This window comes from Montipora capricornis, chromosome 10, assembly GCF_036669925.1.
Source record: "Montipora capricornis isolate CH-2021 chromosome 10, ASM3666992v2, whole genome shotgun sequence".
In the NCBI taxonomy this organism is placed as follows: Eukaryota; Metazoa; Cnidaria; class Anthozoa; order Scleractinia; family Acroporidae; genus Montipora; species Montipora capricornis.
The window spans coordinates 17,103,626-17,118,625 of NC_090892.1; the positions used below are offsets into that span (position 1 = coordinate 17,103,626).

A 15,000-nucleotide genomic window follows, 5' to 3' on the forward strand; every position below is an offset into this window, starting at 1 on the left:
GGTGATTTCCATCTGCACAAGTAAACTAGTGTTGACTTCGGTGTCATTTAATTAAGCAAGATTTGTTTGAAAAAAATTAATCACCATTGCGGTCTGACTTTTGACTACAAGAGAATCTCACTACAAATCGCCCTCAAAAATCGTGCAAAACTCAACTTTACCAGGAGCCCATTAGTAGGAGCGAGCAATTCCCATACAAAGCCTATGTCACGGCATTTTTACAGGTCAATCTATTTTTGGACAAACTTTGCAGCAAAACAACAAAGGCAGTTACGATTCGGTGACACTATGACATCAAGTTAGTTTAGTGTGATTGGTCATCGGCCCTCCAAGAGAAAATGAGGGGACAGAGAGGGAGGCTCCCGGTCAAGCCCTTTGGATATGTCATGTCCACGAAACTTATTTTTAGACGAGCGGAAGTCTTTTCTCTAACGGAAGTCTGTCTTCCGAAACGTCCGCATACAGGTCAACCTCGGTCTAATGTTTGAAAGAAAATAAATATTCATCAGCCTTCCACGTGCGCCGCCATTTTCTCTTTTCACTAAGAACCTGTGAGCGAGGCAAGACTGCATGCGGACGTCTGGGAAGACAGACTTCCGTTAGAACAAAGACTTCCGCTCGTCTAAAAAAAACTTTCGTGGACATGACATATCCCGGCCGACGTCCTGAGCCTCCCCCTCTGTCCCCTCATTTTCTCTTGGCCCCTCCGGGAGTCTCATTCGCGGGAAGTTCAATCTAAAAATAAATCGGTCTGTGAAAACGCCGCGACGGGAATGTATGGGAATTTAGCTAACCTCATGAGAAGAAAGGAAAACATTCTCAATACTGGATGCAAATCACGATACGGTTTGTCAAAATCTTCTTTTAGGTCCTTCGCCAAAGACATCCCGCTAATCTGTACTGGACTGAGAAAACAGAAGAAGGGGTGTTAGGCTGGTTGAAGCTCAAAAGGAATTACTATTAAGAAATTAAAAAGAAGAAAACATCACTAACTTTTGCAGTCAGACCGAGCAAAAGAAAAACATCCTGCATTGTGAATGCAGCCTTGGAAAATGTTAAAACACTTTGCAATGCCTTGTCCTCCCACAATGTTGTTTTGCCAAATGGGCTCAGAAACTCGTGTGCAAACAACATTGTGAAGGAATGGTAAGACGCAAAAGCTTCATATCTGTATATTCGTGTGCTGCTCCAAGGAATTTTGTCACAGACTATGGCTCCCTCCTTTTGGTTTAGGTGAGAATTAATGATCAGTTAAGTTCCAGCGCAAATATGGTAAAGAGAGGTCAGAAGATAAACAATGGGACCGAGAGGGAGAGAAGAGGGTATGGCGTTGTAACGTCCGCAACTGCGTGCACAACGTTAGGTGATGTTGGGGAACATCGCCTCATATTTTACACGAGCGTTTTCGAGAATATACCTCCGTTGCATCTAAATCTAAAAATAACTAAACTGCAAATCCAAGGGGTTTACTGGATTTAGAAGTCTGACATTCTCAGTACATCATCCATCGTTCAAAGGTACAGTAAACCTCCGACCTATCAAATAAACATAAACGTTAAATCTTTTCAAACCTCATGTCCGGTAGCACACTGCCACCCTTCTTTTTCTTTTTGTTCTTCTTGCTCTTTTTGGAGGATTCTGACTTCTGTGACGTTCTGGATCGCTGCAGAAAGCTCAAAGACTTTTTGGATTGCTCAGCCGCGCATTTGACAGAGAGTCGCCGGATCGCTGCCCTCGTCGATTCAAACGCTGCCTTTCTCACATCCTTTAAATATTCATTGTTTGCTCCGGCTTCACAAATTTGCCTGAATAAGGAAAAAGAACAAAACAAATCTATTCGTAAACGTAATTACAGGTCCCTGAAGAATATTAGGGTAATCTTTGTTTACATTTTCTGCCTCAGTGGCAGACAAGGCTACCATTTCTAATCAGTCAGCCGAGAATAAATTACTGACCATTGAAAGTGCATTGTGTAATGACCAATCTCTGATAAATCGATTCCACGTTGACGTGCATCTGTTCAGTAATAGATCACAGATGGCGTCAAAATATGGTAACAACATAACTGTGGCACACGAGTGTCACTTCTGTGGTTACCACATTTTGAAGCCTTCTGTGATCTCTTACGCAGACGCACAGCAACACGGATCTATTTGCTTTATATAATTAAGAAATAAAAGTTTCTGATGATGACGTCAGCTATATGTCTGTTCTCTAATAGATCACAGGTGAAAACCAATCAAAATTCGTGCATTAGAGCGGTTTTCAATTGAGCGTCGAGGACGCGAGGCGAGGAGGCAGTGTGGCCGAGTAGTTAGGGCGCTTGCCTTGAGATCCGGAGATCCCGGAGTCCGGAGTCCCACTCGTTGAGTCCCCGGTTCAAATTCAAAGCTGCACTTGTAAATAGCCAACTGGTTTGCCTCCGGCCAGTTGGGATTCTTAAAAGTTGTTGTTGTTATTCTGTTCCGTCGTTTCATTGACCCTGAAAAGCCCTTATGGGAAGCGGCCAATTAAGTATGTAAATGTAAATGTAAATGTAATTAGCGAATTGCTTTAGTTTTGCATTACTCACTCAGTGATTGGTTCAAAGTTCTCGCGCCATTTTTTCAACCAATCAGGCCTCGGTTGTTCAAATGGTGGATAACGCTATCCACCGGATAAATCACTATCCAGCGGATAAACACTAGCAAAACAATTTGAGATATCCAGTGGATAGTGATTTATCCGGCGGATAGCACTATCCACCCTTCGAACAACTGGGGCCAGAAGTGTAACCAAAACCAATCGTGGTTTGCGCGTGCACATTTTCCCGCGCTTTGTGTCGGCTATGTGTAATTATGTCGAGTTTTGATTGGTTTACTGGATTGTCTCCGTCCTTTGTGATTGGCCAAAGTAATTACTTTGGTTTTGGTTTCACGACAGTCGATTGAAACTCGCTCTATTCTGCTTATTATATAATTATAAATAACATGATACCTCTTAAACAATGACGTCGGCAAAGATTCCTGTATACTCATCTATACTCACTGGGCTCACTGGTATGGCGCGTTTTTCTTACTGTCAAAATTCAAACATGTGTTCGACAATTCAAACATTCAATTAGCTAGTCAAACCTTCAGTTCGGAAATTCAACAATTCAATTTAGCTATTCTTCAAACTTTCAATCTGGAAATTCAACAATTCCAACATTCATTTCGGCAATTCAAAGTGGAACCTTCAATTCAATTCAATATTTTAATTGTCAGATTGGAAGTTTGAATGGCACGCATGTTTGAATTGAAGAACTGAAGATTTGAATTGCCAAATTGAGGGTTTGAATTTCCAAAGTGAAGATTGGAATTGTTTGAATTGCCGAACTGAAGGTTGGAATTGCCGAACTGAACGTTTGAGTTGCATGACTTGTTTGAATTCTGACTTTAAAAACGCGTCATATCACTGCGGGCCATTATGTACAAACGCCCATTATTCCCTTCCGATTTAAGTTGCAAATTATTCTAGCTATTTTAGGAGAGCTCATTTGCATAATTTATTACAGTTTGGGTATAAATAGGGTCACTTTATCCCGTTTATTCCTCTCTTTGGCTTAAACGAACGTAGGGCGCTCGACCCTCCCACCTCCCCGTAGTGATGACCAGCACGTTGCCATGGCTCCCACTCCTTTCGCCCCCCGGGCTCGACCCTAACCCAGAACTAATATCTAACTTGGGTCAGTTGGGAGTGAGGGTCTGGTGACGTTAACCCCCATTGCCCTCTGTGGAACATCCCATAACCAAAGATAGCGACGCATTCCTTTTATTTGAGACTATGTTATCAAGACTCGATTAAATGAATATCCATTCTCCTCTCCTTGATCGCCATATGTACACCAAAGGTGTACAGAAATTGCAACATAGAAAAATACCCGGCTTAAAACGGCTGTTATGATCCCTTTAAATCACACAAACCTTGCCACAATGGGAAAATTGATTAGCACATCATCTAAATCAGGTTTCGTCAGCATGAGAATCTCACAGAATGTTTTCGCTTTCACTGTAGACAAACGATTATCGCCAAAGATTAGGCCGACCTAAGTAAACACAAAAATTACAGAATATTAAAAAGAAAAACTTTTAGTCCCGATTCTTATCCCGACCTAAAGTGCCTATGATTTAAATTTTTATCATATACAAAATATTTAAGTGATTTAAGCCAAACGCGATTTTTCATAGAGTTTTTAACCCTGATGTTGGTTCTACGACAATTATAACAATTATAGGAGTAGCAACCGTAACAGTAAACCCCCCAAGATAAATAACTAAAGCGACGCAAAACACACCGAAAACAAGAACCTAGGATATCAAGAAAGGTAAGCGATATATTCTCGCTTTCAAATACAGTTTGCTCCGTACAAGTCTTTATAATTTTTAAGCACATCAGCTTGGGATACCCGTGCCTCAATTAGCTCGCCAACCAGCACAGCTGGAAGCTATTTAACAACGGCTCGGCGGCCATGTTTTTCAACCGAAAGAAAAGAAACTGTTTGCGTATGAAGAGGCTTAAAATCCCGGATGATTAGTTAGAGACACCAACAAGGAAGCTGTGACGTCATAAGAATACGCTCTTAACTTGCACTGCCGTTTCTTGTTATCCATTTTCTCTGGCTTTACTGGATCTTGACCACTATTTCATTGTGCCTACACTCTACGGCCGCTTGTGCATACGTTCTATGGCTGCCTGTGAATACGCTATATGGCCGGTGTCCCAACGGTCTATGACCGCCTGACTGTGCATCCGCTATGTGGCCGCCCGTTCATTAGCTCTATTGCCGCCTGTTAATACGCTCTATGTTATTGGGGTAGACCCAGTCAGCAGATTAAAAATGGCCGGAAAGTCGAGTATTTGATTCAGGTTTGTGACGGAGATTTCAAGCAAAAATCTAATGTTTTGTTGTTTTCAGAAGTCACGAGTTCCTGAATCTACGCAAAGACCCGCGTAGTCCAAAGAGTGTGCCAGTTGACGCCAAATTTGTGTTTTACACCACATGTATAAATGGCGGCCAAAAACATTTTATTTTGTATATGTGATAATTAGACTCACTAGCCTCGTTTGCATGGACAAAATACAAAAGAAATGTTGCATCAGAGCGAGGCAAGTGAGTCTAAGTAGCGTATACGCGCCTAATGCTCCCTTCACACCAACCTTAAACATGTTTTAGAGATGTTTAGTTGATCACAGTTTCAAAGTGCTTTCTTTTTAATTCATGAATGTTGATTTTTGTCGACTACAAATTTAGCACAGGTTGTTATAGCATGTATTCTCACCAAACGTTTTCACTTAATCGTAACATTGTGATGACAATCATATGAAACATCAATAGATGCTTAACAAGATGCACTCATTAATACGACGTAATAGGTTACCATGGCAACAAAACAGCTATCCAAAAACAGCCTATATTTTGTATTAAACGCCTGTATCTCAAAATCTAACTCGGTGACCCCCACTTTTTATTGCTGGAGAGTGATAAGTAGGCTATGATAAAAATTTCGGCAAAGTTTAAAAAAAAAAATGGAGCAGATTCATAGCCATCTACACAACTGAACAATTTTAAGGTGGCTCTGAATCCGCTCCAGAAAATTTTGTAAAACTTTGCATCACTTTTCAGCAATAAAAAATGGGGGTCACCGAGTTCGTTTTGAGATATTGGCGTTTAAGGACGGTGCCTACTTATTCAAAAGTATTTTTGCGCGGTTTACTGAATATGCGGGAAAAGCAGATCTTAACAAGTGTTATCGAAATCCAAAAAGAAAATTGGGGGTAACCACGCATTTTCGAAGATAATTAATCAACAATATTTGTAAAATGCTTTAAAATACAAAGCAATGTATGGCATTCCTTTCCAATTTGAAGCTTAATTATCTCTGAAAAATGCGTGGTTACCCCCAATTTTCTTCTTGGATACCAAGAGCACTTGCTAAGTTCTGCTTTCTCCGAATAGTTTTAAACCGCGCAAAAATATCTCTGTATAATAGGCACCACCCAAACTGAACTACCGCCGACAAATTTTGGATGTTTCATCGTTAAACTTTCGTGTGGCCTTCTTATTAAAGAAACAGTGATCAGCTCTAACTTATTTATTACGCGCTGCGCAGTCTTTTTACTACTTAATTATGAACTGAGAGCAACATTTAAAGATAAACAGAGAGTGGGATTCGGGAGGGTTGGTGCGAGAAAGCGTCATCACAACACAGACCTCTCCAAAGTAGGCTCCAGGCCCCAGAGTGCCTACCACCGTGATGTTATCATCTCCAACAACATCTACCAGGCCTCGTCTGATGCAGTACATCTCTCGACCCATGTCTCCAGCGTAAATGATGCAATCACCTAACATGACATAGGGATTAAAATTAGCCGGGGACATGGCCTTAAGCTTTAAAAGCGTTTTTATCTCTTAAAATCAATTTAAGCGAATTCGAATGTTCGAAGATCCCCTATAGCTACGCAAAATACCTTTTGCTTGGTAACATGGTCCCTAAAGGTCGTATAAACTGAGCCAGAAGGGGAATTCTTGACAGGCCCTTTCACATTCCTCTGGTCAGTATAAAAGCGTCTTCAAAACCTCATTAATATTTCATGAGCCTAACACCTTATCAAAACACCGTTAAAGCCTCACGTGCATGAGCTTTATATCCTGATAAATGACTCCTCCTTAGTATTCTCTATATAAAAATACTGCTAATGCATAGCTTGTTTTTCTGGTAGCTAATATTCTCCTATCATATTTTGAACCATTGTGACACGCTTTTTGTGGAACGTTTTTGAAGGAGTCGTTCAAAAAATTCGCAACTCGTGTTTTATCGTTTCTAAAAACACTGCTACATGTCGTGTTTTTAAACTCCGATAAAACACTGCTGCTCTTTTTTTAAACATTGCTTAATTAAGCCACCCTATCTCCGTGAAGCACGGTGGGCCTCATGGTTAGTGCGCTCGACTCCGGATCGAGTGGTCCGGGTTCGGGGCCTGGCAGGGGACATTGTGTTGTGTTCTTGGGCAAGACACTTTACTCTCACGGTGCCTCTCTCCACCCAGGTGTATAAATGGGTACCGGCGTAATGCTGGGGGTAACCCTGCGATGGACTAGCATCCCATCCAGGGGGGAGTACAAATACTCCTAGTCGCTTCATGCTACAGAAACCGGAGATAAGCGCCGACCTGATGAGCCTTCTGGCTCGTAAGCGGAGACTTTATCTCCGTGAAGCAAGAGGTATTTAAAATCCCTCCCCCCACCCCTCTCCATTAGAAAAATAATAATACTTTATCTGGCTTGCCAGTAAACCAACGACAACAGCATGGGTGAAATATTGGACTACAAATCTCAATGTAAGGAGCTTGATGAAAATTTGACGCCATAGATAACTAAGACAAAGCAAAACAAAGCAAAACAATCAGTTGTTCAGTGAATAAGTCGGCGACTTCAAAATGTCAGCAGTTGCACATGTTTCTACCGAAATAGGCAAGACCATATTTCTTGCTCTAGTAAACAGTCTCCACTGGTAATTTTGCCCGCGGAATAAAAAAATGCAATAAGCAACGCCATATATAGTACGTTAGTGTACTAACTATGGAGGTGCATTCTCAATCATTGATAGCGTGTCGTGACTAACGAAAAAGGGCGAAGTCCTATCGTGCAAGTCTTTTATCTCTATCACAGATCCTAGAGCAAAAATTAAGTTACCTGGGGAGAAAATGTATGAAATAACTTTCGATGACAACTGGCGCATGAAATTCGCATCTGTCTCCATAAATATTGGAACCTGGAATGAATATAAGGAGTTCTTGGATAAAGAAAATTTTCGTTTATCAGAAATGACTTGGATCTACATGTACTTGAGGAAAATCCAAGTCAAAGCTACGAAGTTTCGATTACTAGGCTCTACCACTGAACTGGCTGACGTACACCCTGCAACGTTTTTGGACAGAAATGTCGAAAGTTGAATTTTGTACAGAAGATGGTATTTTTTATCTCAGTTTTAGCAACCATAAAATGGTCAGGCTATAGACAGTCCTGGAAAAAAAATCAGCCCAAACCGTAAAAGAATGAATTTCCCATTCTGGAAAGATTCCCTTTCAACTTGTTCTGAAGAAAAGAAAACGCAGAAATAGATGCAAAGTTACATGTCTAGGATCATGATCACGATGAGAAAGTTCGGCCTTCCGATTAAACGGATGCAAAGTGAGCATTTGCCCAACAATTTATTTCTTTTCATAAATAAGAAAGGTCTAGTTTCGGTCAATAGATAATTATATGGCTAGCCTTACATACGCATGTTTCATCCCTGCCAAGGGACTCATCAGAGACCTTTCGGCTAACTCGTCAAACATCGCGTTTGAAGTCCCGCTAGCAACAAAATGATGGTGGCAATCTGGCCTTATATCACATAAGGATTCTCAGTTGCATAATCTGCCAATTAACAACTTGAAAAAAGTTGTTAATTGGCAGATTATGCGATGTTTGTCGAGTTAGCCGAAAGGTCTCTGATGAGTCCCTTGGCAGGGATGAAACATACGTATGTATGGCTAGCCATATAATTATCTATTGTCAAATTCTTATACTTTTTTCAACTAGTTTCGGTCAACATGATAAATTCAAAAACCCCTAATGTACTCAAATTCTATATTACCTTTTCTAAAGCATCCTTAGCTTGTTCATAGGTGACATCCTGTTGCAGAATAAGCGGCATATCTCCGATGAGACTCTTAACCCCAGGGATGGCTTCACCCCTAAAGAAAAATATTCTCTTAATTGGACTGCGAGAGATGTTACATGTTTACTTCGGTAAATGAAATGAAGAGATTTATCAATCGATGGTGTCTCGGGGATACTCGGAGAAATCCGAGTGCTCTGCTCCTTTGAGGGAGTCGATCCTACGATCTTCCAAATACTAGTTCCGATGCTGTACCACTAAGCTATGGAGTGTTTTCACGTAACGTCACGGCGGGCATGTTGGTGTAACCAACAAATCCTCCAGGAATTGAGCCCTATTATCATGGAAACGTTTTGTTTTGTTTCGATGGGAAAACAAGGTTACTGATCACAGCAGACTCGTGGGTGTGTATTATAAATGCCACCCTGAATCCATAGCATCTAGGTGAGCTACGATAGAGGTATTCTTCAAAGTGCACGCCAACGACTTGAAGAAGAATTAAAGATAATGGCTTTTTGCGCTATCATTTCGGTTCCTTTTACCTATGAACTCTCCAAAGAATGGATAGATAAGTGTCAGTTCTTTCCATCAGCGACTTGCTCAGATTTTGCTCCTCCATAAACTGGTGAACTGCTTTCATTTTTGCAAAGAATTCCACTCTGGTGAAAAAGAACAGATCCTTTTTTTTTTCATCTTTAAAACTTTTCATTTTACTGGTCCCGATGATAATGGAGTTGAATTTGTCTTGGGACTCATCGGATTGAACTCGTTCACGTGGAAACTGACCCAGGCCCTTTCGCCGGAATAAGCGACGTCCGCGGTGCAAGGTCCACCTCGTTTCCGCGAGGGGAAAGGTCCTGGGAATAAGGCTATTATAATTTAATGACGATTTGATCAGTTGACCAGGTTGTAAGATTTCTGATTCTGTTTGTTCATTTTTTTTTTTTTGATAGCTCGGCCACACTATAAAATTCGATTTACAAGTTGCCATAAGCCATGTACACGTTTACAGATGCTGAGTGAAAAAAAGAAAAAGCTTTCAAAGGGAGTCCAAGTGCAAGTGTTTTGTCAATAAGTTTGCATTTTTTAATAGTAAATTATTCCAAGATAAATAATATTTTCAAGTATCCATGGAAACGGGGCAAGGATGTTGAAGTGAAAATAATAACTTTGTTACTTACTTTGGTGCAGCTGAGTTTGCAATGGTAGCAGCGATACTACTGAGGCAGTAGCCATACAGCAAGAGCCCAGCGAGCATGACAGCTATGCAAATCAACTGAGTATCTGAATCGTGGGCGTGAATGTCTCCGTAACCTGTTGATGACATTGTCGCGGCTGCCCAGTAAAGAGCGGCGATATAGTCACTGACGCCGGCTACAAGGTTTTCCCGGCCAATGTGCTGAGCCCAGCTTGTAGGAGTGCAACTGAAGTATAAACACCTTAAATGTGAGCAATTCAGGCTGAAACATTTCAACAAAATCATTAATACTTTTTTTCCTGCTGAAGTGGTAAATATTTAAAAGAAATTTATTGCTCATGCAGAGGAAATAAATGGATTTATGCTGTGAGACATGCTTAATTAGTTATTTCCCATGTTGCAGTTTGGGCATTCCTGTCATCCGGGACTTTTCTCTAGATCATTTACTATTGTGCAAGCCAGGTGGAAGCTGATTCAACAGAATCCCCCCCCCCCCACCCTCCCTATTTTTACTTTCTTGTGGATGGTGGGTGTCCCCTCACCTTTGCTGGGATCATGTCTTCTATATTTGGGTATTTCCTAGGTTACCATGCGGATTTTCAATAAACGGCCTAGCTCATGAGAGCTTGGCCAAAATATCCCAAACATATGTGGTGATATTTGTGTTCCAGAAAACGGAGCTCGCTCAGAGCAATTCCTTGCCAACAATATCTGTCAGATTGTATGGAGCATGAAGCATAAAATACATTTATCTTCAACACGTTGTCTTGCGTACTTTTCAACTGTTGTTTTTGCTTGCGTATACTTATCAAACCTCTCTCACACCAATCTCCCAAACGAAGAAAAAGGTGAGCGGTAATTGCTGAGTTTGGACGAACATTTATAGGCTTTTGTTGTCTTCTTCTCGGCTATTGGATTCACCTCCAGCGTATAACAACACCTTTGATATAATCAAATAAAATCTAGGCCTACGGCTCGCGCGACTTTGAGCATTTTTAAAACATCAATCGCGCCTATAAATCACGAAATACACTCATATGATTTCCTATTCTTATTCTATTACTGTTATCGCAAACGGGTGAGTAATCTGTTGGCAGATTGTTCATTAATCAGACCATTTTTCATTTTTCCTCGCTAAACCGACTTCACTTTTGGGCGATGATTCGTAGTTGGCACCGCTGGTCAAAGTTCCCACTTGATGGTCATTTAAAAAAAAACCACTTACGTTTCCCCATAGCAATTGTCCAGAAACCAAATACAACTGCTGATGTGAGTGACCAAGAGAATGTACAAAGTAAATTTCAGCGCTCGTACTTTGCCAATGTCGAAATGCAGACTATTCTCCAGGTTCGAGAAGAAACGTGGAATCTGTTTAACATGAAGAAGCGGACAAAACGATAAAAACAGCCTGACAAACGCTGAGAAGACAAAACGATTCTTTTCACTTTCTTGTAAACAGGGATCTCTCTCTCTCCCTCTCTCTCTCTCTCTCTCTCTCTCTCTCTCTCTCGAATGGTACATGCAAGTAAACAATAGGATCAACTATCTGTTTGGGTTTCCCTCCGTATAAAAACCTGTGAAATTTCTTCTTTGTTTTTTTAGCTCGAAGTGGGGTTAGGCTATTGTTTTGTATTCTCTTTTTTTGCTCTTTTGTTTTCCTTGTGTTACGTCATCCGTGCGTTTCACTTTGGCATGTTTTTACACCGAGGTTAACATTTACGACTAATAGATGGTTTTCAATCACGTGGTGAGACGGCCATGTCTGTGCACAAAACAGTAGCAACTTATGGCTCAAGTTTCGCATTATAATAGAGTCAAAATCCCAAAATACATTTTTCTCTATTGTACTGTGCACCAACATGGCTGCTGTGACGTTATGTGCCAACCATCAATAGGTAGCTTTCTTAATTAGCTCTAGAGCCAGACTTAAAATCATTTGCTTTCATCTGTCCTCCTAGTAGGATCATAGTTAATCGAGGGACTGGTTATGAAACCTTAGAACCTTCAAAAGCGAGACCAATGTTGTCGCAATCGATGCTGAATTGACCGTGACCCTGCACAATCTTTTCCTTTCGCTTCGCACGGGTTTGTAAATTAGTTGTACATAACGTAATCAAAGGATTTGATTGGTTATCTTCTCCAAAAAAAGTGTGTTTTGTGCAGGGACGACCAAAAATACGGACAAAAACATGAAACAAAGGAACTTGTCGAGTTTCATAACCATCTCCATGCATTAACTATGGTAGGATCAATAGCTTAACACACCTTTGTTCGTGCTCGCCAACTACCCAATCAGACCATTGGCCGATTTGGCGGCAACATTAGGGTCTTTAAGCTTTACGACGCGGTCTCCAACGAGAAAGGCCACAAAACAACAATATGACTGATTGGTAAAAAGAGCAAAAAAAGAAAAAAATATATCGTTCTGCACGTGCGGCAGGCATCTTAACGCAAATTTTTTAGCGGCACTCTGCATATCAACGACGTGACGCCACCAGATTTGAGGTTTTGACGACAACGCGAGAATACAAAGGTGGATCTCTTGTTTTCTACTTTTACTCTTTGACCGCTCTTACCCAGTTTAGTTGAGCGTCTGCTCAAACGTGCCGCAATTTACGTAGACCAATCACTACGGACTTCCAGATTCTGGAAGTGTACTTTGGACCCTGAGAAATTTTGCGTAAGGTCACTGCAAGAAAATGGGCTTCGTGTGTTTGACATCAAAGAGACACTGTGCCGTAAAAATTTCATGTTTTGGTTTAGGACCGCTAATGCGTTGATGGAGGGTTGAGATAAAAGTTCAATCTTTGTCAATTGCCTCCTTTGTGGAATTGTGACCTTGGGAACATTTTATCCAGGAATACTTGACTCAAATTGGGGTTTCCTGCGAATTTAGTCTCCGGCCTTGGGATTTTATTATAACCGTTGACAACCCAGAAACTGGAAAATGGCTCAAATCGCGTCGCATCTGAAAAATAACCACGCAGGAAGAAAGCTACCCACAATGGCAATAAGGTTAGGCTTTTTAATTGAGATTTTCTTCATATAATTATATTTTTAAGCTTTTTATCGGGATCCCCATACAAATCCTTATATTTTGTCGGCCATGCTCACACTGAGCTTGGGTTGCCCGTGGTATGGTTGAAACATTTTGCTCCATGCGTTTCAAACCTATTCGTGGCGTTCGCTTGGAATTGATATCATATTTACATTTCCTTCTGCGCTATTTCAGTGGAGTCGTTTCGCTCGAATAACCAACCCCATTTCTTGTATGTTTTTTTATGTTTTTTTGCTCTTTTGTTTTCCTTTCTGTTACGTCATCCGTGACTTTCACAGGTTTTTACACCGAGGATAAGCCGTCCTTTGGATGAACTGTTTAAAGGTTTGATTCATTTTTCAAATTGAAGAAACACTGAGTACGAACGATCGGTTCGCAACACAAAAACATTAAATCAAATTTTTAGAGACGATCATCGCCAAAAGCAGCTCGAAAATTTCAAGCTTAAACGTTATGGATTTTTTTCATGTTTTCTTTTCGATACTGTCCTTGTTGCGTTCATTGCGCTTGAAGGTAATGGTTCTCGTGCAGTTCAAATACACTTGCGAAACTTTTATTTCTTTACTCGTATTTATATATTTCCACGGCGCTTTCGATTTTAGATGAAACGACATCATTCCCTTGCTAAACACTCGCATTTTGACTCGCGAGAGTGCAAGTGCATACCCCACCGAGGCGGTTTCTGAGGGATGTTTTGGAAAGGCTTCGTCCCTTTCACGATTCATCCAAAGTTGACACTCCCAGGGTAGCAACCTACACAGCGCCGATTGGCTGCTATGTAACCCGCACGTGATCTCCAGATGACAGGTACTTAACAAAGGGAAAGGAAGGTGTGGCCCGTTTCAGCAGACGCTCGTGGGGGAGGAACGCGTGACGAAGCCCTAAGAGTGTCTGCGTGAGAGACTAAGGTTGTTTACCATTTACCAAAAAAATCCGGAAGTTCGGTTGGAATGTAAATGGTAGGCCTATTTTTGTCTCCCCAAGCGGAAAATTTCCGGAGAAAACGGGATTTCTCGAAAGGTAGTCCAAAATTCCCAAACGGAATTTCCAAACCGAAAACGTGTTTACCATTTGCATTCCTCTATGATTTTGCCTCCCTCCAGATTCTCTCGGTAAACGTGAACGAATTTTGAAAATGGTACACGTCTACCCCAACTATATTTCCCATTCGGGAGTTTTTTGCTTACCCTTTGAACAAACCTAGTACCAGTTGGTTTCTGCTTGTAAATGGTAAACAACCTAAGCTCCATTTTGTGGTGACGTGATCGTCGACGTCGCTCTGGTAGGTCTGTATGTCCCTATCAGGGACTTAAGCCCGGTTCCCACATGAGCGATAAGCACAAGCATAAGCGTAAAGCTCTAAGACAGCGACGACGACGAAAACGACATCTCAAAATATAACTCTGCTCTGTCGTAAGTCTTTCGAGATTATTACGACTCGTTCACGTCGTACAATGTGTGCGAAACACCTAAGAAGAGACTGGTACAAAGGGTTTTGGAGTAAAAATATAAAATGAAAGGTTTGCATTTGTACACTCACGTTGACCTGTCGTTAAAACCTCAAATTTGGTGAGTTCACGTCTTCGTTGTGCAGAGTACCGCAAAAATATATGTGCGCTAAAATGCGTGCCGCTTGTGCAGCACGATTATTTTTCCTCTTTTAACCAACGATATTCTTGTTTTGTGGTGCCCGCGTCGTTGATATTTAGGGAGCTTTAGCAATAGGAAGCTTTAGCAACGACCAAGAAACGGCCACGAGAACGTCATCGTAAAATATAAATTTGCGTTTTTGTAATAACTTCGCGACTATTCCACGCTTTTTAACATGACCATGGTGTGACCGTCCCTCAAGGAGGGAACCGATACGAGTCATAGACCTTTTTGCAGATACGGCGGCCATTTTGATTTCTATTGTTTCAAAAGACATTATGGGATGCTCAGGGGGCAAATTAATATGTATTTGCCCCCTGGGCATCCCATAATAGCTATTTGAAACAATAGAAATCAAAATGGCCGCTTTATCTGCAAAAAGGTCTCATAGACCTTAATTTAGGGGAGAA

The 15,000-nt window shown here is 41.1% G+C and overlaps 1 protein-coding gene across 1 annotated transcript in view; it reads right to left on the bottom strand.

The window, feature by feature from the left end:
* Positions 1-15,000, bottom strand: part of LOC138019123 (uncharacterized) — a 54,754-nt gene that overhangs the window by 37,488 nt on the left and 2,266 nt on the right. Inside the window, exons 3-11 of the mRNA XM_068865795.1 lie at positions 11,108-11,250; positions 9,866-10,108; positions 9,227-9,343; positions 8,661-8,760; positions 7,715-7,793; positions 6,233-6,363; positions 3,945-4,066; positions 1,572-1,805; positions 795-905 (exon numbers count right to left, since the gene is read on the bottom strand). Coding sequence (XP_068721896.1) covers positions 795-905; positions 1,572-1,805; positions 3,945-4,066; positions 6,233-6,363; positions 7,715-7,793; positions 8,661-8,760; positions 9,227-9,343; positions 9,866-10,108; positions 11,108-11,250 — 1,280 coding nt within the window. The remainder of the gene's footprint in view (positions 1-794; positions 906-1,571; positions 1,806-3,944; positions 4,067-6,232; positions 6,364-7,714; positions 7,794-8,660; positions 8,761-9,226; positions 9,344-9,865; positions 10,109-11,107; positions 11,251-15,000) is intronic.